This window comes from Schistocerca americana, chromosome X (genome assembly GCF_021461395.2).
Source record: "Schistocerca americana isolate TAMUIC-IGC-003095 chromosome X, iqSchAmer2.1, whole genome shotgun sequence".
NCBI classification, from domain to species: domain Eukaryota; kingdom Metazoa; phylum Arthropoda; class Insecta; order Orthoptera; family Acrididae; genus Schistocerca; species Schistocerca americana.
Genome location: NC_060130.1, coordinates 236,938,205 through 236,964,277, shown reverse-complemented (window position 1 = coordinate 236,964,277; position 26,073 = coordinate 236,938,205). Strand labels below are relative to the sequence as shown.

The 26,073-nt window shown below is 41.2% G+C and overlaps 1 protein-coding gene across 1 annotated transcript in view; it reads right to left on the bottom strand.

Moving 5' to 3' along the window:
- Nucleotides 1-3,595, bottom strand: part of LOC124555105 (AP-3 complex subunit mu-1) — a 163,734-nt gene extending 160,139 nt beyond the window's left edge. Inside the window, exon 1 of the mRNA XM_047128906.1 lies at nucleotides 3,274-3,595. Coding sequence (XP_046984862.1) covers nucleotides 3,274-3,308 — 35 coding nt within the window. The 5' untranslated portion in view covers nucleotides 3,309-3,595. The remainder of the gene's footprint in view (nucleotides 1-3,273) is intronic.
- Between the last annotated feature and the right edge of the window lie 22,478 nt (nucleotides 3,596-26,073).

Below are 26,073 nucleotides of genomic sequence, written 5' to 3'. Positions count from 1 at the left end.
TTACGAATGAGGACCTCATTGGCTACCTATATCTAATTCATGATTCATCATGTTGACTTCCCATGATTCATTGCGTGAATCGTTACAAACAGCAACAGGAGGAGGAGATTAGTGTTTAACGTCCCGTCGACAACGAGGTCATTAGACACAGAGCGCAAGCTCAGGTGAGGGAAGGATGGGGAAGGAAATTGGCCGTGCCCTTTCAAAGGGACCATCCCGGCATTTGCCCGAAGCGATTTAGGGAAATCACGGAAAACCTAAATCAGGGTGGCCGGAGACGGGATTGAACCGTCGTCCTCCCGAATGTGAGTCCAGACAAACAGCAACAGACAATGGGAAAATTACCGACACTATACATGAACTTTTAGTCACCACAGTTCATGTTCACAGTAACCTGTATGTGTAGACCCGAGTTATGGTACAAAGACACCCCCACAGCTTCCTCCAGCCCCAACTACATCTTCCACACACTGAGTTACAGGCCTCATTAGGCCATCACTATACTCAAAGCCATGAATCATTTGGAAAGTGGCAAAGTTACAACTTGAAGGACCATGAATTTACTTGCAGTGTTAGCCAATAAAATGAAAGGTCCGTTAAACACGTGAGACTGACCTCAGGCTAGGTTACACATAGATTTGTTACTACAATCTTCATTTGGTATCCACATCAATTGGCTTTGCCACCTCACACACTGACATCACTGAATGTAACCTAGTTTTTGAGCTACGGTACAAATCAATCCGTCACCATATGCAAGATACTGATAGGAGTGGGATGCTATCACCACACACCAACCTAAGAAACTATACACCACAGAGATGTCTCTGTTATGTACAAGATATTCACTGAAACCATACTGAAATACATGAAAAAACACATCAAATTTTAATCGCATAAAGGAATGAGCTGGCTTTAGAGGCTACGGACCACTTACAAGTGAACAAAAGTATAAAACAAAGCAACAAGTATGAATTAGGATACCAGTTTTTCTGGTATTCTTAGTCCAAACAAGCTTTTCACCCAGTTTCAACAAATCTTCACAAATTTTCCTTGTGAAACAAGTCATTAAATCAACTTACACACCTCATCAGAATAGTGGGAAATTTAGAATCAAAAGAGATAGGTAACAAGCTGCCATTTCACCAAAACTATTTTCTTGTACACTAGAGAAAGTTGTCAGATTCTTATATTGGTTAAATGAAGATGGATTACAGTTAATGAAACATATCTGAATCACCTTTATTTTTCTGATATTTTAGTGTCTCCTTCTGATGCAGATAGTAAACAGCAAATGAAAGAACTTAACAGAGCAAGTGTGAAAGTAAGCCTGAAAACCAACAACAATAAGATTGAAATAATGTACAGGGAACACAATGAGAGGTACAGCAAAAGAAATAAATAAAGACAAGAGTAAAAATACCCTGGCATGTCTGGTACACTAAACAGAGTTTTCAAATTAAGTTTCTCAAACAGAAAGTTCAGTGTGTATTATCAATTTTGACATAGCTATATGACAGTGACAGATGTCAAAATCATCCACAAACAGAAAGGCCTCTAATGATGCGGATATTTGGAACTACTAGGAGACACATGCAAACCAAGATCAGAGTGAGTGAAATGGAGCAGGGTAAATTGACAGTAAGTAGAACACTGGGATTCGCTGGAATGTTCAATACCACTTGGATACCAAACTGTCACCATAAAACCTAACCTAGGTAGCAGGCTGCAAAACTGATCAGTCAAAAGAAATAGTATCTGTTCTCGTCTCTTTCTGTTTGCACATGTATGACATCACATGTCACATCACTGTATCATGTGATGAAGCAGACACCTAATATCATTAAATTCAGCTGACAATGAAGTTCTTTGCTGGATGCCAACATATAAGTACAAGCTGGCAAAACAACGGAGGATCAAAATAGGAATGTACAGAATGCATGGTACGTCAAACTCGGCACTAGATGACTAATGGCTGACACTGTATAAAGCAACAAGAACACACAATGATACATACATCTGATAAACATAACTTACACTATAAATTCATTTAAAAAACAATGCAAATTTGCGTAATTTAAATTTTTGCTATGGTACGCACATGACTACATCCTCAACTCCTCCCCCCCCCCAAAGAAACAATGTGAATTTGTGTTAGTTATTACAGTGCACAAATGACCAAACTTGTTGGGTCCTCAAAGCTGTTCACCTACAGTCCTAAAATTTCACTGTTCTCGGGACTAGTGCAGCAGGGGATACAAGCCGTCGGCTTTGGACAATGACGTCACAAGTGGCCAATCGAGAAGCGATTCTTCTTAGTGTTGTAGCTCCCTTCAGTGGCTGATAAGTGTTTTTTTGACTTTTTTAAAAAAAAATCTCACGAGATAGAATAAACAGATCCACTTTATTAAGCAATCAGTAAAAAAACTAAACTGAAACATAACAGCAAAAGCGAAAATGGTAAACTGCTCTCTGGCGGCTTGTGACGTCCTTGTCCAAAGCCGACGGGTTGTATCCCCTGCTGCACTAGACCCCTGTTCTCCTTACGAACGCGAAGATGATGAAAAATAACTTTCAGACCACGACAAGTGATTGTATATATGGATGTATAAATTGAATGGTCCTCAATGTAACAACATGAATACTGATGTAAGTCCACTGAACATCTGGCACGTCATCACATCATACCTTACGGTCAACACTTACGGCGTTGCTTGCTTCTACTACACCCATTCGCAGGAGATTTGCACCTCTATATTATTAAACACATGCATACACACATAGAGTTAAATATTTTTCTCACGCCTTCACGCATTTACAAACGCCACTCAATATTTTTCGATAAACGTAGGTCTCTGTCAATGAAGTACGAAGGCGTATCGGTATTTTGTGTCGCGTCAGTTCCACATAACTCTATGTTGTGTCAGCAGCTTGTACACAAAATGACAGATCTATGCCTCAGCCGTATAACTGACACCTCTTTGTGCACCATCTCTCCATCAGTGTTTGACAGCCACTAATGATCGCTCGAGTCTCTTGGTCTCATACAGTTTTAGTAATTTTTGACACAAATTCTCAGATATCCAGTTCAATGTAACTCATCCAGCAAGTAATAATACTGTGGCACTACTTCAATAGCCGTGCACCACACCAGCATTTTAAAACACTGTGAAATATCGGAAACACGTTTTTATCTCTAAATAAATATGTACAGTGACACATTAATAGGTAACAACTACATAATCCAAGCTGCTTCGTATTCTGATAACTTACCCGGAAGAATTTATTATAAACAAACTGTGAATCATAATGTTGATTTTTTATAGAAATATGAACGTTCAACAATAAATAAAATGTTTCTCCGTTCAATCACAACTTTCTCACTCACACACATCTGACAGTGACAAAACAAGCGCCTCTTTCGGAACTTCATACACGCACGTGTAAAGATATTCCTCATCATTAATCAACAAATGGTCGGCGATAGTGCAAAGTTCTTGTAAAAATAAGTGCCAGAGCTATGATATGACATGTCAGCGCGATGGATAAACCTTTTCCGGCCATTTACCCAAGCTGCACCTCATCTGGGACAGGCTGTGACCTGGACTGTCTAAATGACTCTTTACACGTTCAGGTTTGCCTGAGCAGGCCACGTTCGCAATGACCGTCTGTGCAACCGGTTTGTAGCATTCAGTTTGCACTGATCATAAAACGTAAAGAAATGTGTTATGTTAATTTCAAGCAGATATAATTACTTCATACGTTTCCAAACAATTTTACTGATTTTGTTTGCTAATATTACAGAACATAACTTCAAGCATTCAAATGACCTATCTGACACCAGATATCTCGAAGTTACTCCTACTCTCTCCTCGACAGAGAATGACCCCTCGTTAACGTACTTTCTTCTATATTTTCTTATGTATCTACAATAATAATTTATCGTACGATGCAGGACTGATCATAACACATTCTATGAACTCTTTCTGAAACGTGATTTTGATTTCAGTTATAGGAAAGTGATTCTGATTTCAGTCAGTAAATGCAAGAAGTCACTTCCCTTTTCGAACAATTTTCTGACTAATTATCTCTTTTTCGTTCTTCCCTGTTGTTACACATAATACAATTGTGGCACACGATTTCTTATGAGTGTCCGACATCTTAACATGGTAAAATCTCATTGCCAACTGACAACATTGATAAGAATGTTGATAGCGTGCGTTTGCTTCAACATGTTGAAGGTTTAACAAATTAGTATTGTCAATAAATATTGAATGTGTGCAGGCCTCTTGACGTACCTGGCAACTGACAAAAGCGATGTCGAACTGAAATTTTCTAGTATGATATGACCTTCATCGTCGAGCCACATAATTCCGGAACAATGTTCAAATGTGTGTGAAATCTTATGGGACTTAACTGCTAAGGTCAGCAGTCCCTAAGCTTACACAGTACTTGACCTAAATTATCGTATGGACAAACACACACACCCATGCCCGAGGGAGGACTCGAACCTCAGCCAGGGCCAGCTGCACAGTCCACCGGAAACATGCCGCGATAAGTTTCACTGGTGACGTCTGCGAGATGGTTGAAGGCATCTACATTCCCACTCTTGCTGTTTGTCGTAGTTCAAGTTCAGCCGATAGATGTCATGTTAAATCCCTGTAGTTTAAAGCTATGAGTGATATCCTTTTGGTGGGTGTTTAATTTTCCTCTTGAACAGGTGTGAAAAATTTGTTGGTAAGCAAATTCTTATGTAACAATTGATTTCAAATTTCCCAATACATTTTTAATATAAATTAGTATTACTGTCATCACAGCAAATCTTATGAGTGATATTCTTTTGGTGGGTGTTTAATTTTCCTCTTGAACAGGTGTGATAAATCTGTTGGTAAGCAAATTCTTATGTAATAATTGATTTCAAATTTCCCAATAGATTTTTAATATAAATTACTATTACCGTCATCACAAAATGGACATAGGACCTAACACACGTATTTCTGACAAAAAATCCAGCAGTAAATATTTTAAGCATACATTAAATGGATTAATTGTAAAATTCAAGTTAGAGGTTAGGTACTCAATGACAAAAAGTGTTCTAGTTGCAATTTGCCACCCGCTAGGTGAATAAAATAGTGTCTGTCAGGAATCCGGTATTTATTCCCTATTTGAGTCACTAAAATGAAAATGTATTCTTACAATATAACGCACTATATGTCTCTAGTTATTTAATAGAGTTTGAATTATGTACTATATATAGAACCACATGACAATACTAACAAATACAGTCATTAAACGACTGATCAGAAAAGAAGCAACACTGGTGTATTGCCGCATTCCATTATGTAAAAATGAAGACTCAAAAGTGACCGATTCTTCAGTCCAAAAATTTCCAGTAAATGACGACTTGCATGAAAAGCCGGTACGGCTCTACTATGACAGGGAAGAGAGGAAAACAGTATTAAGCAGCCTACCAGAACATCTGTAGTACATAGGCAGCATTTTCATGATAGTTGCTTTAGTATTTATACCATAACTGGGAGACATCTTCCCAGTTACATCCCAATAATGCTCGCTGGATACCCATCATATAAGCAGGCAGAAACTGAATACCTGCACAGAAAAGGAAATTACTTTAACGCTGTCTTTGATGCACAAGAAAGTAGTCTAAGGCATTTCTCCCACGCTGCACATGATAATAGAAACTGCAGCTGACATTGCAGTCATATTTAAAAAGAAGCAGAGGTAGGAATTCAAGTGTACATGTCTTGTAAGGGTTTCTGCTCTTCTAATAGGAACGCAGGGAAGTGTTATTCAGGAGTCATTGCAAGGAAAAACAAAATCATAGGAAGGCTGTGTGCAGAAAATAGAACACTAACAGAAAAATTCGAAGTTAAAAATGAAAAATTAGAAGCTGACGGAATGTGTAATGCTCTACTAAATTCCACCAAAGCAGCTAAAAGCATTATAAAAAGGAAGTAAAGTACAGTAAAGAAGTTGTAACGATTTCTGTTCTCTAGAAAACGTATCCAACAGGTGATACATTTGCCACAGGAATGGAAATCTTGCACCTAACACTTTTAAAAAGTATGTTTGTGTGTCTTGCGGTCAGACAGGAATTCCCAAGGACATATGAAAGAGAGTGAAAACTGAAATTGAGTTAGTCTCCCTTGACAAAGATAAGGTGGGTTCATTAATTATTTATTAAATGTCTATTCAACCAATATTAATGTACGATAGACAACCTGACCAATACCACAGTAAAGATGAACTTAATGACAAACCCTAACAGGATGGTGAATAGTTGACAAATAGCCTGTTACGTTTTTTTTCAGAGGGCTCTCAGCTAAATACCAATTACTCATGGCATTCTTCTTCTGCTGTTACTTAAATGGGCTTCACATACATCCAAAAACGCTACACATAATTGTTGCAGTAGAAGAGGCATCCCTTAGATTAAAATCGTTATTTGTTTGTAAGTTATGATCAAAGCAACAAAATCAAAAATGTTTGCTCTCAATTTCTATACAGTGCACTCATAATAGATGGGAGAGATATAAGTGGCAATCCCAGGTTCGATTTCCGGCGGGGGGATCAGGGATTTTCTCTGCCTCGTGATGACTGGGTGTTGTGTGCTGTCCTTAGGTTAGTTAGGTTTAAGTAGTTCTAAGTTCTAGGGGACTGATGACTATAGATGTTAAGTCCCATAGTGCTCAGAGCCATTTGAACCATGTAAGTGGCAAACATGTTAGCACTCTCTACAAACTACAAAGTAACCTGGTGTTCAAGCTGGAATGTAATCACAAAGATGGTGTATCAGACTAATTTGGTGATAGCGAATGTCAAACGAGCAAAGCAGTTGTTTTCAGACTCCATTGTAGTTGCTCTTAAAATTTGCACTTTTGGCGCAAGTGAATATTATCTCAACCAGGGAAATCTTCAAGCTACCATTGAGTTCATGCAGATAATACATAGATGATATGACATTCTCAATATATGCAGTATCACATATGTACTTCGCGTAACAACGACAAACTACGCTTCTTTGGAATAAATGATGACCAACTTATATGGCTCACCAAAACATTTCTTCCTTACATGAAGAAAATACGGGAATCTGGACAAAGTAAACAAGAGGCTTTTACTCTGTAGACGTTTGATACAGTTGCCATCACAGCAGGATCGAAGGTAGCGTGTGTATGATATCGATTGAAAATTGGAATCTATTACGTGTTGATGAGAAATTGTTCGAGTGCTGACACTGAATTGTTTTTTAGACACCTCAGGTAGCTTGGAGACTTCAATGATATGATGGATGCACAATTCTGTATGCATGCAATAGACATCAGTTAAAACTGGTCTCTTAACAGTTGTATAGAGCCGCTACATGGCTTGATACAACAGTCATATACTTAAAACACAGCTGGGTGCCATTCTGACACTCAGGGAAGATCATTATAAGATTTATTATGTTATGTTATATTATCACTCTTAGAATAGTCTGCAAATGTGAATGCAGATCATCTGCTGACATATGCGTGGACTGTCTGCTGTGGGTTCTGTGAATGTGGAGGTGCAGTTTGGCCAACCACGGTATTAAGTAGAGTGCAACTGCACTCTACCAGAGAGATATAAGTTCCCCACACGTTAGCAGGTCCCATTGGGTTGGCAAATAGTTGCTGTTCAGACTCTTTGAGCCCTTTCGGCCACCATGTGTGGACCCCAGACGAGGGGAGACGGTTAGGCATTCCCTGCTGAGACCCTGGTGAGTATAGACGCTCTGTGTGATGACTCCTATAGTCATCTTAGTTAGGAGAGATGGTCAGGTTGGATAAAATTGCTATTTTTATTTTGTATCACTGATGACGGGCCAGCATTCCATATCATTGTACTATTAAGTAATGTGAGTGATCAACGAGTATTCTCATGATTTTTATTAAATAAATGTTGTTATATAAAATTCTTAACTTGGTCTCACAGCAACACCTTATTTCTGTTACCATTCCAATTAAGTTATTTAAACTTTCAACTTAAAGTCAACCAATACACAGAGATTTTGTGTAGTGATATTTGCTCATGCAAACGGTTGTAGGCATCTTTCACAAAAGATACAGGTGCCATTTTCAAGTTGAGGATGCCTGCCAAGGCTTTGTGGAAAGAAAGTAATTATGCATAGTGGCGACCCTTTAGCCTAGGATATCATTCAAATTAGGAGTCCTTTTGTGATGATGTGAGATTGCTAGGATGTACTAATAAATGATTAAATTTCCACATTCTAATTTGTGAATAATCAAATTCTGTGTTGCATTGCTTTGTGATTTTATTTGTGTGATTTTGGGGGCAATTTTTGTGTGTGTTATATTCATATATTCTGGGGAACTTTAAATTACATTGCATGTGACAATAAATGTGTTAGGTTGTGTGTGATGACTGTGCTAGGTTCCATGTAATTATAGCTTACTCTAGGCTACAAAATATAATAGGTGGTAATTCGTGTAGTCAAGGTAGGGAATCTGTTTTTCCGTGAGCACAGCTCTGTTAATTAGGTACTTTGTGCAAAAGTGTGGTCCCAGTATCCAAAATGGAGACACATGGTCGCTCAAGGAGTGGTGCGAAGATAAATAGGTCAGGTGCAGAGGAAGTTACCATTAATCAGATAGCCGTGGAGAAAGAGGAGACAGGTGTGGGTTAGACAAGTAAAGGGAATGTCCCCAATTTCAGTTGTGCTGTGGCAATCCTGAACTTAGAAAATGTCAAGCTGTCTCCCCAACCAGTAGCAAGACTTTGGACCCAAGCACGAGTGTAGACGAAACTGAGACAATAACGAGCAGACAAATTACGTCAGCTAACACAGACCTGAATAACATGTGGGTGGCCAAATTGGTCAGGGTGATGAAAGAAAGTACGGCGAAACAGGAAGAAAGTAATATGAAATTTAACCCAAAACTCGAGGGCATCATGACTGGAGTAAATGCGAAATTTGAAGAGAATAAGGCGCTACTCGAACAGCTTCGAAAGGACGTTGTAAACGAGGTCAGCGAAAAATTTAAAGTAGTAGGTATTAGATTAAGCGCTGTCGAGAAAGAGCAGAAAAGAGTTCAGGTCGAAATGAGAACACATGGAGAAAAATTAGAAAAGAGACTCCAAACATTAACAGAAAGATGTAATAGCGAAAAAAAAGATGATCAAATGTATAAAAGCCATCGAAGCAACTCAAGGAAAGGTAGATGCGAACACTAGGGCAATCGTGGATCTTGAGGGAAAAGTAGAAGTGGTAAAAGTGCAGAATAGGTAGGAAATAAAGAAGGTGAAAGAAGAGTTAGAAAAACTCGCAGATAAGGTTTCAGATATTACAATATTGGGGAAAAGTGAGAAGTCGCTACAGTGGGCTTTTATGGGCCAATAACGCGGATGAAGTCTGGCTACACGTACATTGTCGTAGCCATGGAGCTAACATCAAAATTTGTCTGCTTTACTTCGCTGATGAAAGCATTGGGGAAAACTGTGGCGGTGGCATTTGTAAACAATTTCGTGCGAGAGATCGGGCCGGTCATATGGGTAATTTCGGACATTAGGCAGCAATTTCAGTTGCAACATGGGCTGCAGATGTTAAAGTGGAGAAAAATGAAGGCGAACTTTATCTCGTTCCACCCACCATCTAACCTGATGGCACACATCATGAAAGAGTTGGGGCGGGTGTGTAGGATGTACTGTTACCACAAGCTCAATACGTGGGACATGCATATAAAGGCATTCCAAGTAATTCTGAACGAGTTGCTGAATGCGTCAATGATGTTGCCACTGGTATTAGTATTGAAAAATAAGGAGCCTCCGAACCAAATCAAATAAGTGGTACCATGGCCAAAGGAAAGACAACTCCAACACAAGGAGATCACAGACATAGCTTTGAAAAACACCAAGCGTGCTACCGAAATAAAGCAGAAGAAGTGCCAAAAGACAATACTAAAAATCGACTTCTATATTGGGCAAAAGGTTTGGGTTTGGTCACACAAGCTAACAGACAAGAGGAAAAGGATCTGCAAAAAATTCCTCAGCCATTACAGTAGATCTTACCAAGTCTGCCGCATCCCTCACCCCAATGATATCAAAGTCCAGACCTTATGGACAAAGAAATCGAGGGGCTGCATCACATGACCAACGTGAAGCAAACAGTGTAGCAATGTACAATTTATGTAATACAGGTAAATAGCGTTACCTTGTATATTAAATATCAGTCATAGACTTTGTTGCCCAAGTATTATGTTGTATACTGTCAACAAGGCAATGTAAGTCGTCAATGATAGAGTTAAAAGGGTAAAAACAAGATTTACCAGGAAGATTTAAAAGTAAAAAAAGATAATGCATTTTCTGGAGATAATTTATGTTGTAGCAAATAAGTCTTCAACAGCTTGAAGAGGAATGAAGCAAGACGCCACATGAAGCATGCCAGGAGCACGGAAAGGGAAAACAAAAGTAAGGAAGCCAGAGGAGTAAATTACCGTATAAATTAAGGTTGTAGATTGCATGGTAGACATTGAAAAATGTATTTTAGGTTAATGGTGGATCTGTGTTTGTATTTGTTAATGTAGCATTGGCATATTCTGTAATCATTGAATATGCATGGTAAAAAATATAGTACATGTTCTACGTATTGAGTGTGAAAGTAGCTTGAACTGAGTAGTCATGCATGCGGAAAATTTGACGTCACTAGGGATGCTTTCTGCGTAGTTAGTCAAGATTGACTGTGTGTGTTACATATATGTATAAAAGAATGTGAAATTTGAGGTGTGAATGACATGAGAGTGTAAAGAAATGATTTGGGTTGTTTTCATACTTGATATTCTAGCTTCCTAAGTAGTGTTGATACGATACACAAAGAATCGATAAACGATTCATGGAATTAAAGTTCTATTTATTTCTTATTTATCATTAAGTAATAATACTTTAAGTCTTGTAAAAAAAGTTTTTTCCCTGTTGTAAAGCTATTGAGGGAACGGTTAAGAAAGGAGACTATTGTAAATTAGTGATAGAGAATTTGTTTACATAATAATCAGCTGAATCACAAACCTTGGTAAATATAATTTGAAAGTTGACGCCCATAAGGCACAATATGAAGAATCATTGAGAAGAGGTAAATGTTAGAAAATTATTATGAAGTGTGTATTGAGAACAGTGTTCCCCTGACCACAGATTCCTGTCAAGAAGCAGCTTGCAGCTGGAGGAAGTGGAAGCCACTGGTGAAGGCAGTTAGCGGTTGATGATGGGGTGAGCGGACCACGTCTGGAATTCCCTGATTCACGAATGCTGTCCACAGCCGCCAGAGGCGATAATGTGGGCTCCTCCCACCACCCGGCGGAAGCAGTGGCCACTCCAGGTGGACGAGAGCAGCACGAGCAGCAGAGGGGTGTGGCGAGAGGTAGTGACCCACACCTGTCGAGCACCCACACTGAAAGGCGAGGCGATGCCCCTCCCCACTCTCCCCCCCCCCCCCCCGCAAACTGAGGGAGTCGTGCAGAAACTTCAAATGGTCATGGGTGGTCCATACAGATGATCCATAAGGCGACGTGCTGCCAGCTTGGCAGCCATTGCCAAATACAAAACTGAAGACTGCAGCACCCACAAGAGGCGAGCTTGGCTTACCCTAAGTCAGGTGTTGCGATGCAGCAGGATGAATGAGAGAAGAAGGACAGGTGCACGCAAGGGGAATGGCACCAGTTGTGACTTGTCAGCAACACCACCACACCCATAGTGTCTGCAGTACCAAATCAAGAGACATGTCAGACTCACCACCAGAGTCGGGCATAGCAGGACTGTGGGAAGAAGAAAAGAGAATGACACTACCGAGGGGCTGACGTCATGAGTAGTGTCTGTCAGCACGACACTTGCTGATAAGGCCACACTACTATGAGATGTCAGCCAGGTGGGTCCAGGCACTCGTTACACAACAAGAGGCGATGACAGCTGGGGTGAGATCATCCTGCCCCAGAGGTCGACGCTCACCTGACGCAGAAACGCGTGCCGCCATGTCGTGATGCGGCTGTAAACATGAGGCACCACAGGTCCTGTTGAGCTGCTGCCAAATCGTGAAGGAGAGGACAGAGGTAAGGAGTTGATCTGCGTGACAGAGGGACAGGCTACAGCCCCTAACACCTACGGGACAAGTTTCCCTCCACGCCCCCAACAACCACCCAGTTGCCCAACAAGAATGTCCTTCAAGTGCCCCAAGCCCAATAGTGAAGTGTATAAAAGTGCTCGAAAGTGCTATGTATTTAACAAATGTAGAGTGTGAGTTTCTTTTGCAGCAGATCTGATTTTATACACATATTATCTTTATGTAATTTTTCAGAAATGTACATATGTTAATGACACAGACTGATTTCTTAAAATCTGTGACTGTTGTAGTGAAAAGGAAATTCTACTTCCAAACTGATCTTTTGATTTCTTACTAAAGAAATATGGACCAATGTTAAAGAAATGACTTTACCACATTAATCCGAAGTTCAATAATGAAACTTAAAAGAATTTAAATGGCTTTATGTGATAATCTCAGAAATTTCCATCATATTTGTTTGCCAATTTAAAAAAAAGGGAAATATTGATGAAGTGCCAAAATAAGCTTGTGAATGTTGCATTAACTGTACTTGGCTAAGTTTCTCATGTAATGTGTTTCGATTTTTCAGGTTTAAAGATTTCATATGTTTTGCTCTGTCTTGCAGATTATTTCAAAGGAGGACACACTTACGAATACATGTTTATAATTTGAGTGCCTAATAGTCGATTATCGATTTGTATACATGTTTTATGAGAATTATGTATTTGTACACGAGTATTGAAAGATTCTTGAAATTTCGAATGTTTAATATGTAGAAAATGATCATGTCTTTGTTAACAATTTCAGAATTGCACTCAATTACGTAACATTTCAAACGGAATGCTTGGCCAAGGTAAAGATGAAATGACGTGTGTTCAGCTTAAATGCTGTATGTTTCCATAATGATGTTTCAGAAGGGCATGGGCCTATATGTTATTGCATTAGGACTGTGTTGATATTCACTGATGGAGAATAATTTGTTAATAGTTAATAATTTCCATATATTATGTTCTATATATTAGATTATTAGGATTTTGTGTACTTAAAATTAGTGATCAGTCATATATTTACATGAGTCAAGTCTTGCCACTACGATTAAAAAAATGTTTGAAAGTTCCCATCCAAAGCAAGGACACTTACTGCTCATTTTTTTCTCAGAAGTGGAAGGTTATGTAATGGCTCCATGTGAGCCGCTACATGGCTTGATACAACATTCATATGCTCGAAACACACATGGGTGCCCTTCCAACACTCAGGGAAGATCACCATAAGATTTATTATTCGGAATTATGTTGCATTATCACTCTTAGTATAGTCTGCAAATGTGAATGCAGATCGTCAGCTGACTTATGCTTGGTCTGTCTGCTGTGGGTTCTGTGAATGTACTGATGCAGTTTAGCCAACCAAGTAAAGTGCGACTGCACTGGACCAGAGATACATAAGTTCCCCATGTGTTAGCAGATCCCGTTACATTGGCAAATAGCCACTGTGCAGACGCTTTGAGCCCTTCCGGCCACTGTGTGTGGGCCCAGGACGAGGGGAGACGGTTAGGCATTCCCTGCTGAGACCATGGAGAGTATAGAAGCTCTGTGTGATGACTTCTATAGTCATCTTAGTTAGGAGAAATAGTCAGGTTGGATAAAATTTTTATTTTTATTTTGTATCACTGATGATGGGCCAGCATTCCATATAATTGTACTGTTAAGTAAAGTGAGTGACCAACGAGTATTCTCATGATTTTTGTGATATAAATGTTGTTGTTATATAAAATTCTTTACTTAGTCTCACAGCAATGCCTTATCCTGTATCCATTCCAATTAAGTTACTCAAACTTTCAACTTAAAGTTAACCAATAAGCAAAAATTTTGTGTAGCGATATTTGCTCATGCAAACGGTTGTAGGCGTCTTTCACAAAAGATACAGGTGCAATTTTCAAGTTGAAGATGCCTGCCAAGGCTTTGCAGAAAGGAAATATCATGCAAATTATCTACGCATGCAAATGTGGAAACCACCACCAGTCATTCATCTGAAAAAATTCTTCATACAGCATCATCTTCAACACTGATGTTGATGGTGCAATTGCCCGATTCTGTGCTGGAAATACTTCACTGAACATTGAGCAGTAAGTAAGAACTATTTATTTTACACACTTTTTAAATATTCTTTGTAATATTTTAGAATTGTGAAGAGAAAAACATTATCTAACCCTGCTACCAGAGGAAATTATTTTCAGATTAATATAACGGTGGTACTTAATTTTAATACTAAATTTATCATCAGCATTTCGTTAATTAATTCTTCCACTTTGTCATATAATTTAATTAATTATTTCAGCTTGTCAGGTGAAAACGAAAACAGCCTTTGTCACTTTTGTATGCAGTGTCTCGTAAGAGCTGCAGAATAAAAAACGACATGTGATAACTGCATAGACATGTTAACTATTGGTAATAATTGTTTGCCATGGAATATGTTCATAAAAATCAAGATCGTGGTGGGCTATGATATCCGAATCCTTCATTTGTCACACTGTGCTATCTGTAGTGGGTGTCTGCAGAAGCACTACACTGTTCTTGCCTAACAAAAAATCTAAGAGCATTGCTCCAGCAACCCTTTAAGGTGAGGTTCACAAATGAGCTGAAGTGTTCTACAAGTGACAACGAGAAACTCAATGTTGTTTTATTAAATAAACTGCTCAACCCACTTTTGGGTAATATTGGAAGAAAACTAACAGAGAAATATCTTGATCCAAAGCAGCTTAATTACAAGCTGTTAAGAAGGAACTTCTTGAAGATCTAAATGCACAGGCATATACTCCAGCTTTTTTTCAGTCACCATAGGGTTCTTAAAATGTGCACTATATTAATGTGATATATTAGCTCCTCAATTTAAAAAAAGAGTGAACTCATATGGAGCAATGAAAATAGGGTTCCAAATTAGCGCAATATTATCCTGCAGTTTAAATGTCTATGTTTATATTCCACATTAAACTAATATGAGTGAGAGAGTAATGACCTTTACTATGCATACTTAACTTTTATACCCTTTTTTCGAAATAATATAAAGATTACTAGTATTATGCCATTTAAACGGGTAATAAAGTACATGGAAATAAGATGACATCTAGCCATCGTGTCAGAGCTGCAGGCACAGTGTCAATTACAGATCCAAAAAGCAGCCCAATACAGAGTTCTTGTGTATCACATAGGTAATGTCAGTGCAATAAGAAACATGTAAACAACACTGTATACAACATGCTGACTATAATGTAATATTAGTGCTATTTTTTCAAACGGTCTAAGCTGCAGATCAGTCTGTCACCACAATAGATTTTTCTCTTTCAATTCATTGCCTTGGCCAACTAACAACAAAACTGTGACATCAGAGCAGACATTAATATTAAATCGGTGGTCAACGCCGATGACTCATACTGAATATTCCTCTTGACTCACATCTCATGCCGTATGAAGCAATAAACCACGAATACGTAAACATGACAATTGAAGAGAGGCAAAGGTCCCGAGTTCAAGTCTTGGTCTGGCACACAGTTTTAATCTGCCAGGAAGTTTCGTGACAATTGAAGTTCAGTGTTTTGTTGTATTAGCCTACACATTATGCACTCTTTTAATATAATTATGCATCTTCATTCTTGTGTACTACTACTAATCATAATTGAAAGCAGAATTGACATTTTGCCTAACTTATTAACAAATGCTTTTATAATTTGGTCTGAATCTTTGCAAAAACTGAGTAACTGAGTTGTTTTGAGATTCCACAGGTGTTATTTCTTCTTAATCTATTTGACCACCTCGAAAATGAGTAGTCCTATGATATGGCTGCAGTGGACCTCAGACTGTTGAGAATTAACCTGGTTTTCCAAGGCCGATAGTCTAGTGTAATTAGTGAGATTCTTAAGCTGGGCCTCGAACAAATCGTCGACTGTAAGCCTCTCTGAGCAGATTCTTTGCATTGGATCTAAACACCTCAGCTTCTCAGCATTCTGTACTCCTTAGCAGCAGCATCAGTAGCATCTTCTTTTCCCATTTCATGTAGTTTAGTGATGACTGCTGACAGAGGATAGAAACCACTTTTGACGCCGATATAGTGCTAATGAAGAAGGAAGCTGATGCTGACGAATGAACTTCTTCAAATGTCTTGCAGTCTCCCAGGTCTAATTCCACCTTATCCATTTCATCCTAACTTGTGTTTGCATTCTGTGGAGGTAGAGAATATGGTACATCCTGTGACGCAGTATCAGAATATTGCAGCGTAGGCCCACTCTTAAATAAAATAATACAAAGTAAATTTAAGTAAAAAACTACCTTCTTGAAGAACTTTATGTTTACTGTTAGTTTCAAAATTCTGAAGATGACTGAACGTAAATTGTAATGGAGACTGAAAAGGTGAAAATTTTCAAATGCATTTTGGGCGTTGGATGGAAAGCATGTATGCATCACTCTTCCATTAGATAGTGTATCATTCTATTTTAACTATAACGGTTACCACAGTTTATTTTTATTGAATATAGTTAACACTAACTTTAAATTTATTTTGCTTGATTTTAGAGTCCATGGCCACGTATCTGACGAAGTCTAAAACTACAGCATGATTAAAATTACTTGATAACTGACATCTCGTGTGTAGGAGCTATCTTCCTCCAATCAGAGTGCTCAATGTCACACCCAAATTGTGCACTGTTGCCAAACTGCCAGAACAAATGGTCAGTTAACTTTCATTGTTGGGCTAGTGCTGTGTATGAAATGTGTGTATCTTCTTACCGTCAACGGCCTTGCCACAGTGGTAACACTGGTTCCCGCCAGGTCACAGAAGTTAAGCACTGTCGGGCTGGGCTAGCACTTTGATGGGTGACCATCCGGTCTGCCGAGCGCTGTTGGCAAGCGGGGTGCACTCAACCCTTTTGAAGGAAACTGAGGAGCTACTTGATTGAGAAGTGTCGGCTCCAGTCTCAGAAACTGACATACGGCTGGGAGAGCGGCGTGCTGACCATATATCCCTCCATATTCGCATACAGTGACGCCTGTGGGCTGAGGATGACACGGCGGCAGGTCGGTACCTTTGGACCTTCATGGCCTGCGTGTGTGTTGTTTTTGGAACGGTTGTCATGTCTGATGAAATGCGAAAGAAACGGGCCAGACACCAGATTTGGGATATAATGCCATGGAAGAAAGCCGGGCAAGCGACTGCATTTAAAGGGTAATTGTGACAACTCATGTGTAATGTGCACGAATATTCTGAGAGAGAGGCAGAAAATGGGGGACTCCTCTTACTGGTTTCTAAGGTAGTTACGCAAACTGCAGCTGTAGTTAAGGTTAGTGAATCGACCATACTTCATATTGATCAAGAAAAATACGAGAAGGAAACAGCTGAAGCAGGATGCTCTTGACTTCATGGATCATGCAAGAAGAGAAGTATTCAGAAACGCATACATCATTTCACACAAGAAGCGATTGAGCATCACATATACAAATATTATATTAACAGAGATTGGCCTACATTAGATAAGCTTAGTTTGAGATTTTGCGAGGTCAAACTTTTTGAAAGAAACAAACTGTTGCAAGCTAGCCTATGGTGGTGGGAGTTCTCCGTCTGCAAAACAGCTAAAGAGTCGTAACCACCATACCGAAGGGGTGCCACATTTATCAATAGCAAAGGAAATCTGATATTAAACAGTGGCCCCTGCGTGGATCACTCCTGAGATGGCTAATAGACATAAAATTAATTTAATTACTTCAAACCCACAACCCACAACAAAATAAATGACATCCTATGGAATGAGAATGGGTGTCGTTGAAAAATTAGTGACAAGGACCTACGGCATCACAAAGGTCAAGAGAGAACAGACATATGAAAAGAAACTTCAACTGTATAACATTTCATTAACACGAACTCGGGTTGGTTAGCAATAGACCTGTGGGGCCTAACTGGAATTTACGTGTAAATGAGACTGGCTACCGTGCGTGGAAGGATGCCAATCTAGGCAAGCACACTCTGCTGTATCGTTCCACTGATTGGTCTCTTGCGTCAAGGTACTATTAAACATGCAATGGACACTGTGAGTAACTACTGTGTGTACAAGGCTGCTATGGAAAAAGACGACCGTGAAAACAACTGATAGGCTTCTGAATTTGGCGAGGCTGCGCAACGTTACCGATGTAGCCGGTGAACGGCGAGACGTGGTCGAGGTGCTGGTGCTGCTGAAGCGTCGTACTGCAAGAGATGACCCCACGTCCACCGGTAATTGTCTCACGTCCGCGAAAATACACTCCTGGTTCAAATGGTTCAAATGGCTCTGAGCACTATGGGACTCAACTGCTGTGGTCATAAGTCCCCTAGAACTTAGAACTACTTAAACCTAACTAAAATAAGGACAGCACACAACACCCAGCCATCACGAGGCAGAGAAAATCCCTGACCCCGCCGGGAATCGAACCCGGGACACTCCTGGAAATGGAAAAAAGAACACATTGACACCGGTGTGTCAGACCCACCATACTTGCTCCGGACACTGCGAGAGGGCTGTACAAGCAATGATCACACGCACGACACAGTGGACACACCAGGAACCGCGGTGTTGGCCGTCGAATGGCGCTAGCTGCGCAGCATTTGTGCATCGCCGCCGTCAGTGTCAGCCAGTTTGCCGTGGCATACGGAGCTCCATCGCAGTCTTTAACACTGGTAGCATGCCGCGACAGCGTGGACGTGAACCGTATGTGCAGTTGACGGACTTTGAGCGAGGGCGTATAGTGGGCATGCGGGAGGCCGGGTGGACGTACCGCCGAATTGCTCAACACGTGGGGCGTGAGGTCTCCACAGTACATCGATGTTGTCGCCAGTGGTCGGCGGAAGGTGCACGTGCCCGTCGACCTGGGACCGGACCGCAGCGACGCACGGATGCACGCCAAGACCGTAGGACCCTACGCAGTGCCGTAGGGGACCGCACCGCCACTTCCCAGCAAATTAGGGACACTGTTACTCCTGGGGTACCGGCGAGGACCATTCGCAACCGTCTCCATGAAGCTGGGCTACGGTCCCGCACACCGTTAGGCCGTCTTCCGCTCACGCCCCAACATCGTGCAGCCCGCCTCCATTGGTGTCGCGACAGGCGTGAATGGAGGACGAATGGAGACGTGTCGTCTTCAGCGATGAGAGTCGCTTCTGCCTTGGTGCCAATGATGGTCGTATGCGTGTTTGGCGCCGTGCAGGTGAGCGCCACAATCAGGACTGCATACGACCGAGGCACACAAGACCAACACCCGGCATCATGGTGTGGGGAGCGATCTCCTACACTGGCCGTACACCACTGGTGATCGTCGAGGGGACACTGAATAGTGCACGGTACATCCAAACCGTCATCGAACCCATCGTTCTACCATTCCTAGACCGGCAAGGGAACTTGCTGTTCCAACAGGACAATGCACGTCCGCATGTATCCCGTGCCACCCAACGTGCTCTAGAAGGTGTAAGTCAACTACCCTGGCCAGCAAGATCTCCGGATCTGTCCCCCATTGAGCATGTTTGGGACTGGATGAAGCGTCGTCTCACGCGGTCTGCACGTCCAGCACGAACGCTGGTCCAACTGAGGCGCCAGGTGGAAATGGCATGGCAAGCCGTTCCACAGGACTACATCCAGCATCTCTACGATCGTCTCCATGGGAGAATAGCAGCCTGCATTGCTGCGAAAGGTGGATATACACTGTACTAGTGCCGACATTGTGCATGCTCTGTTGCCTGTGACTATGTGCCTGTGGTTCTGTCAGTGTGATCATGTGATGTATCTGACCCCAGGATAGTGTCAATAAAGTTTCCCCTTCCTGGGACAATGAATTCACGGTGTTCTTATTTCAATTTCCAGGAGTGTATAAAGTTTCGCCCGGGTGTCCGGACGTCTTTACAACTAACTGCTCTCTCCATAAAAACGGAAGAGCTCTCGCGACTGTCCTCCACGACGGTCGAGAAGCAAGACCTGTCTCTCCCTTTCGCTCAAAACCTTCCGAAAAACAGCCGTTCCCCCCGATGTTCTCAAATAAACCTATCATGGCCCAGCAGTGGTTACCGTTTTCTAGTAAGGAGACCCGATCTTCCTCAACCAATCAATGCAGTGCAGTACACATTCTGTTCTCTGAAAAAACTGTATACAATGCCTGGAGGTCCTGCAGCCTACATGAGGGAAGCTTCCTAGTGAAAACAAGCTCCGTCTCGCCCACAAACGATTTCGTTGGCGCCGTTGTGGCGGGGTGCGGCGGCATCTAAGAAATGCGACATCCGGAGAAATTCGTCGTCCCGTCTCACAAGGTACGCTGTTCTTATAATAAACACATTAGCTGGGTGCCAGCCCGACGCCACATTACCTGGATCCGCACATGGGATATGGAGAGCAAGCTTCCACACCACGTCCATTCGCTAACAAAGCAGTTAGGCCGGCGCCAGGGTGCCCGGTGCCACCAGTTTCTAAAGAAGTGTCATTTCGCATTCAGCTTGGCCGATAGCGGAACAAGGCCGGCCGCCAGAATGGAGGCCCCATAAACTACTGCCCTGCCAGGCCCACGGCCCGTTTCGGTGACTCCAAAGGAATCCGCGAACTGGCTTACTGCTTGGGGAAAGGTCTAAAGCTGCCCCTAGTGCAACGGTCACCTCCAGCGTCCAATAATCTCGCACTTTAGCCGAGTTTAATTCTACTACTGCTACTCAAGTATGCAAGCACTGTGAGACCAATCAGTGGTTTACGCTAACCCTAATAGTCCACCAGATTAATATAAATCAGGGAAAATTTAGATACACGAAAGGTGAATGAAAATGTGTGATAATCACAAAAAAAGAAAGGGGAGGTGCCTGACGGGTATCACCACAGCAGTGGTCTGCCCGAAAGGCACCGCCATCTTTCACTGTCATGGCGACTAATTCTGCAGAGTCTCGGTTTTAAATACAACAATATTTCATGCTGTAAAATTAGGTTGTAATGAGGAGACATAGCTGCAAGGTGATGCAGATTTTTGTGTGAAATAAAAGACATTATTTTGAGGACATCGTTTGGATCTATGAAATGCAGGTTACGAAAGATTGGAGTGATGACAAAAGAGGAGGTATGGCACTCTCCACTGGCGAAGGTGGTAGACTTTGTGGTGTCACCGCCAGACACCACACTTGCTAGGTGGTAGCCTTTAAATCGGCCGCGGTCCGTTAGTATACGTCGGACCCGCGTGTCGCCACTATCAGTGATTGCAGACCGAGCGCCGCCACACGGCAGGTCTAGAGAGACTTCCTAGCACTCGCCCCAGTTGTACAGCCGACTTTGCTAGCGATGGTTCACTGTCTACATACGCTCTCATTTGCAGAGACGACAGTTTACCATAATAGCCTTCAGCTACGTCATTTGCTACGACCTAGCAAGGCGCCATATTCAGTTACTATAAGAGCTATCTTCAAGAATGTATTTTGAACAGATATTGTGAATCATGTACCGTCAAGAGCGACGTTCATCATTAATGGATCAAAGTTAAGTACCAAACTAATTACGTCCGATTTCTGAATTCTCAATCCTTGTCATGTTCCAGACCTCACGTCAGTATAGTTCCTCCCTCCTCACGCTAGCCTGCTTGAGCTAAAACGCGTGCATTTCGGCCTCCACTCGTAACACGGTGTTGGCTCTTCTGCTAACACAAAAGACTTATTCTTTTGCACGCTAATAGCTGTTAATCTTCTTTTAAGAGCAGCAGGGAACATGTGCAATTGCACAGCACATCACAGTTGAACGAACGTATTTTATTCCGATGTGACACACATTCAGGGGTAGAGTCCTTCCATTTCAACACATCATAACACAAGCAACAACATATCAAAGATCACACAAGAGAAATAGTCCATATTACTGAAACCATCCCTGGCCCATGACCCCCATTAACTTCTGATGGGTTTCGAATTTCAAGTTTTTGACTGCCTTTGTCAGACAGACAGCGGCGTTCTTCTCACTTGCAATGTATCCCAAACTTATGTTGTTGGCCTTCACCTCCTCTTGTACAAAGAACATCTTTATATGCATATGTTTACTTCTTTTTGAAGCCTCACAGTTATCGATGACAATCTTCATAGGATGGCAGTGAAAACAATCTTGGGCAATCTCACTGAGAAAACTGTTCATCCACTTTGATCTCTTACTGTTTCACTCAGTGCAACAAACTCTGCTTCGGTAGTGCTTAGTGCCACAGTTCGTTGTTCCGTGCTGCTCCAACTTACAGTTGCACCCCCAAAACTAGCAAATATCCACTAAACGATTTACAGTGATTTGTACCAGCTGCACAGTCTGCATCAGCATACATTTCAGTTTTCTTACCAGTCTTCCAGTAAGCAAATGCATCATTCGTTGTACCTTGCGAGTAATATAGTGTGTGTTTGACAGCATGCCAGTGCCCCTTACCCTGATTGTTGCAGAACTGGCTCGTATACGACGCTGGGTATGCTAAATCTGGCCTTTTGCCCATTTTCAAGTAATGAAGACTTTCGATTGCGGTTCTGTACCTTGATGCACCATGTTTGCTGAGCTTGTCTTCATCTGTTGCATTTTGTAACTTTACATTCATGATGAGTGTATTTTGAACAGGTTTACAGTTTTCCATATAGAATTCCTTTAATATTTCTTCTGCATTGCTGTCTGGTCTAAAATCAGTGTTCTATCTTTGTTCGTAACTCGATTTGACTGTACATGTCATTTTATTCCGAGGTTCTCACTTCAAATTCAGTGCTCAAAATATATTTCATTTTACTTTCTTCAGTTTTGTCTCTATACAACTTTATATCATCTACATATGTAGTTATCGTCAGTTCATGCTCTCAAAAATAGTAAACACACTGGTCAGCTACTAATCGTAGCATCCCTTGCTTGTGCAGGAACTCATCAAGTGTTTCATTCTATCTCCTGCCAGACTGATGTAACCTATAGATGTACTTTTCAAGTTTGCAGATGCACTCACCATTACACAGTTCTTCCTGATCCATTATACCATTGAGTTTTCTTCTTAGTTTTTCAGTGGCACTTGTGAAACCCATAGGTAATTCCACATAGGCTTTATCTCTTATATCAGCCATCACATACACCGCAATGACATCTAAATGATGAAGTTCCCTATCTCGTTCAACTGTTGTTCCCATAAGTAGTCACATACTTTTCATTTTACACCTGGACTGTAATTTTTGTCAAAATTTATGCCTGGTATTTGGTCATTTCCTAAAGTCATCACTCATGCTCGTCCAGGTTCGGTTTCACATTAGGTTTTCAATTTCTCCTGACATTGCTGCTTGCCATTTGTTTTTATCTTCCGCCGACATGGCTTCCTGTAGACTTCTTGGGTCCCTTTCTCTTGGTATACTCTCATTTTCAACAGCATACGCCTTCTTCCTTTCTTTTGTCTTATAGTCTGTCAGCCATTTTGGTGGATTGACTTGGCACCCATAACTTGTTCTGCAGTTTTCATTTATTTTAGGTTCTTGTAGGTGATGGTCAATATCCTCTGTTGTGAAGCAATCATTGCCAGCAGTTTTGGTCTCCTTTTCTACATCAATGGTTTTGGAAGCCATGCGTGTTTCCACAGATTCACTTCATTCAATGTCAGGTGCGTCTCCAGTTTCTACAACAACTACATTCTGCAATGTTTCTTCATTATCTGTGATGATTGTGAGCTTTAGGTCAATCACTTTCGCAACACCTTTGTTCAATACTGCAGGAAAGATTCTTTCATTAAATACGACACCTCAAGTAATAGTTTTTTCATTTTTACTCATACATGACGTCTGAATAATTGCAGATGGTCAGTATTTGGTTCTCCTCTATGCCATCGTTTTTAGGGAGTTTCGTCATCATCTGCTGTTGTCGCACATCCATTTCACTTGTAATTTGCCATTACTATTGCATCATCCCAGAAATTTTGTGGCAATCCACTCTCTAAGAGCAGACATCCTACAAAATTTGAAAGAGTTTGGTAGAACCTTTCTGCTACACTGTTCTGTTGAGGTGCGCCAGGGATTGTCAACTGCCCCCAAATTACTTCTTTTAGCAGGTATTTTTCGAGTTCTTTATTCATATATTCGCCTCCATTGTTTAGACCTAGTGTTCCTACTCTTTTCTGTCGTCAATTTTCTGCATATGCCTTATATTCTTTCAATGACTGAAACATTTAAATTTTGGCTTTTAGAAAATGTATCACCACATAAGTAGTAGAGAGATGGTTGCATGAGGACACTTTTGATATAAAATTGATATGCAAATTAATTCAGTTTTGCTCATAAAACTAATAAAAATCGGCTGTATTTATTATTGTGGATTCATGACTGTTTTTATTATTATCGTCACGATTGCTTGTTTAAAAATAGGTGTTACTGCAAGTCCTGTGTTATTTCATACTTCACAGCCTCTAATTATAAAGAAGACATCACTTGAATTATAGCTCTTTGTCGGATCTAGAAATGATAGTCTTTTTCCCGACATGTGAGTAATGCGTGAAACAGACTGTGGTGATCAAATTTCTAACAAAACTAGAACACAAGAACCTGCTGCTATTGCAAATGATTGTCTACTGTATGACAGAAACTTTACACCGGTCGGTAGAGGGGAGTTATGAAACAAAAATGTCAAAGGTAATCACTTACACGGTATTTGTCTTTGATGTATTGGGAGAGAGATATGTGGTAAGATCTTACAGGAGGTTCTCCTCGTATTACAAGACGGGCTCGCATGGTTTGTTTCGTAATCGCCAGTGTGATATTGCATCGCACTGGTAAAACGGCACCTGCCATAGTATATAAAACAGCAACGTCCCCTTGAACTATAGCTTGTTGTTGTCGAACGTAAAATGATCGTGTTTCTTTCAGACATGTGAGCAAATGGCGTGAAAGGCTGTATTCTGTAATGTTATTTCCCTTGCCTGGAATGTTTGTAATACACAAGAGCATGACTGTTTATTTTCAGATACGGGCTTGAACCCGACAGACGTTCTCAGGCCGTATAATTTGTCCATCAAGCTGAAAGAAATGGCTTATAACAAAGATATTTTTTCTTTGGAGTTTAAATTCTCCCTTTTTCCTTACTTTGTTGCCGGTTTCTAAATAATGAGGACATTCTGCCTTAACAGTAAAATAGTGGTAGTTTTTTTATCTTGTTTTACGCAGGTTGGACATGTATAGGGCTTGTGTAGCCCAACCCCAGCATTGCTCCAAGCCAGGCTGGGTGCTGCGCGTGGCTCGCCCACTCGTCCGTCTATGAGAGGGCGGTAGGCTGCAGATGACCAAAGACTCTTCTTCCAGATATGGCGGGGGACTTGTGGTCGGCAGAGGGTGTGGCAGCTGCCTATTCTACAAGCAGCAGACATCCGAAAATGCGATCTGGAAGGTTTTGCAGAGTTTCATTATTGTTCCAGGGGCATCCAGTCTTTCCGAGAAATACGTTTAACAGATTGCATGAAGTCTTCTGTTGTTGTCTATCTTGACGTATTTCCGGAGACCGGAGACACTATATCAGTGCCACCAGCAGGATCTCTTTGTGGACCAACAGTAACGAGATAGAACAGGCCTCCATCCATACCTACAGTGAGGAGAGGTAGGGATGAGGGGTGGTTCGTGGAGGGTAAGACTACCTCTAAGATGGTTAGTTCGTGAATGCCCATTGAGGAGGACACAGGTGCAACTGCCGCCCCTCTCCCCTGTTGTAATCTTCAGGGGTCGGTTTTTGTGGTCGCTGTGTTATTACGATGATTTTCCCAATCCACAGTACATGTGTTGTATTATGATCCGTTGTTTATGGGGGCTGGTTGTTTTTCCCGACAACTGCGATTCGTTATCAGAACAGAGAAGCATTTTCCATCAGTTATGGTGACGTGTATTGGCTTCGATGAGCTGGGTTGCAGGGTGATTGTCGAGTAATGCAGCAGGAGGCGTCTGTAGCGAACTCTGATGTCAAACAGCGATAGATACAGTCGTCAGCT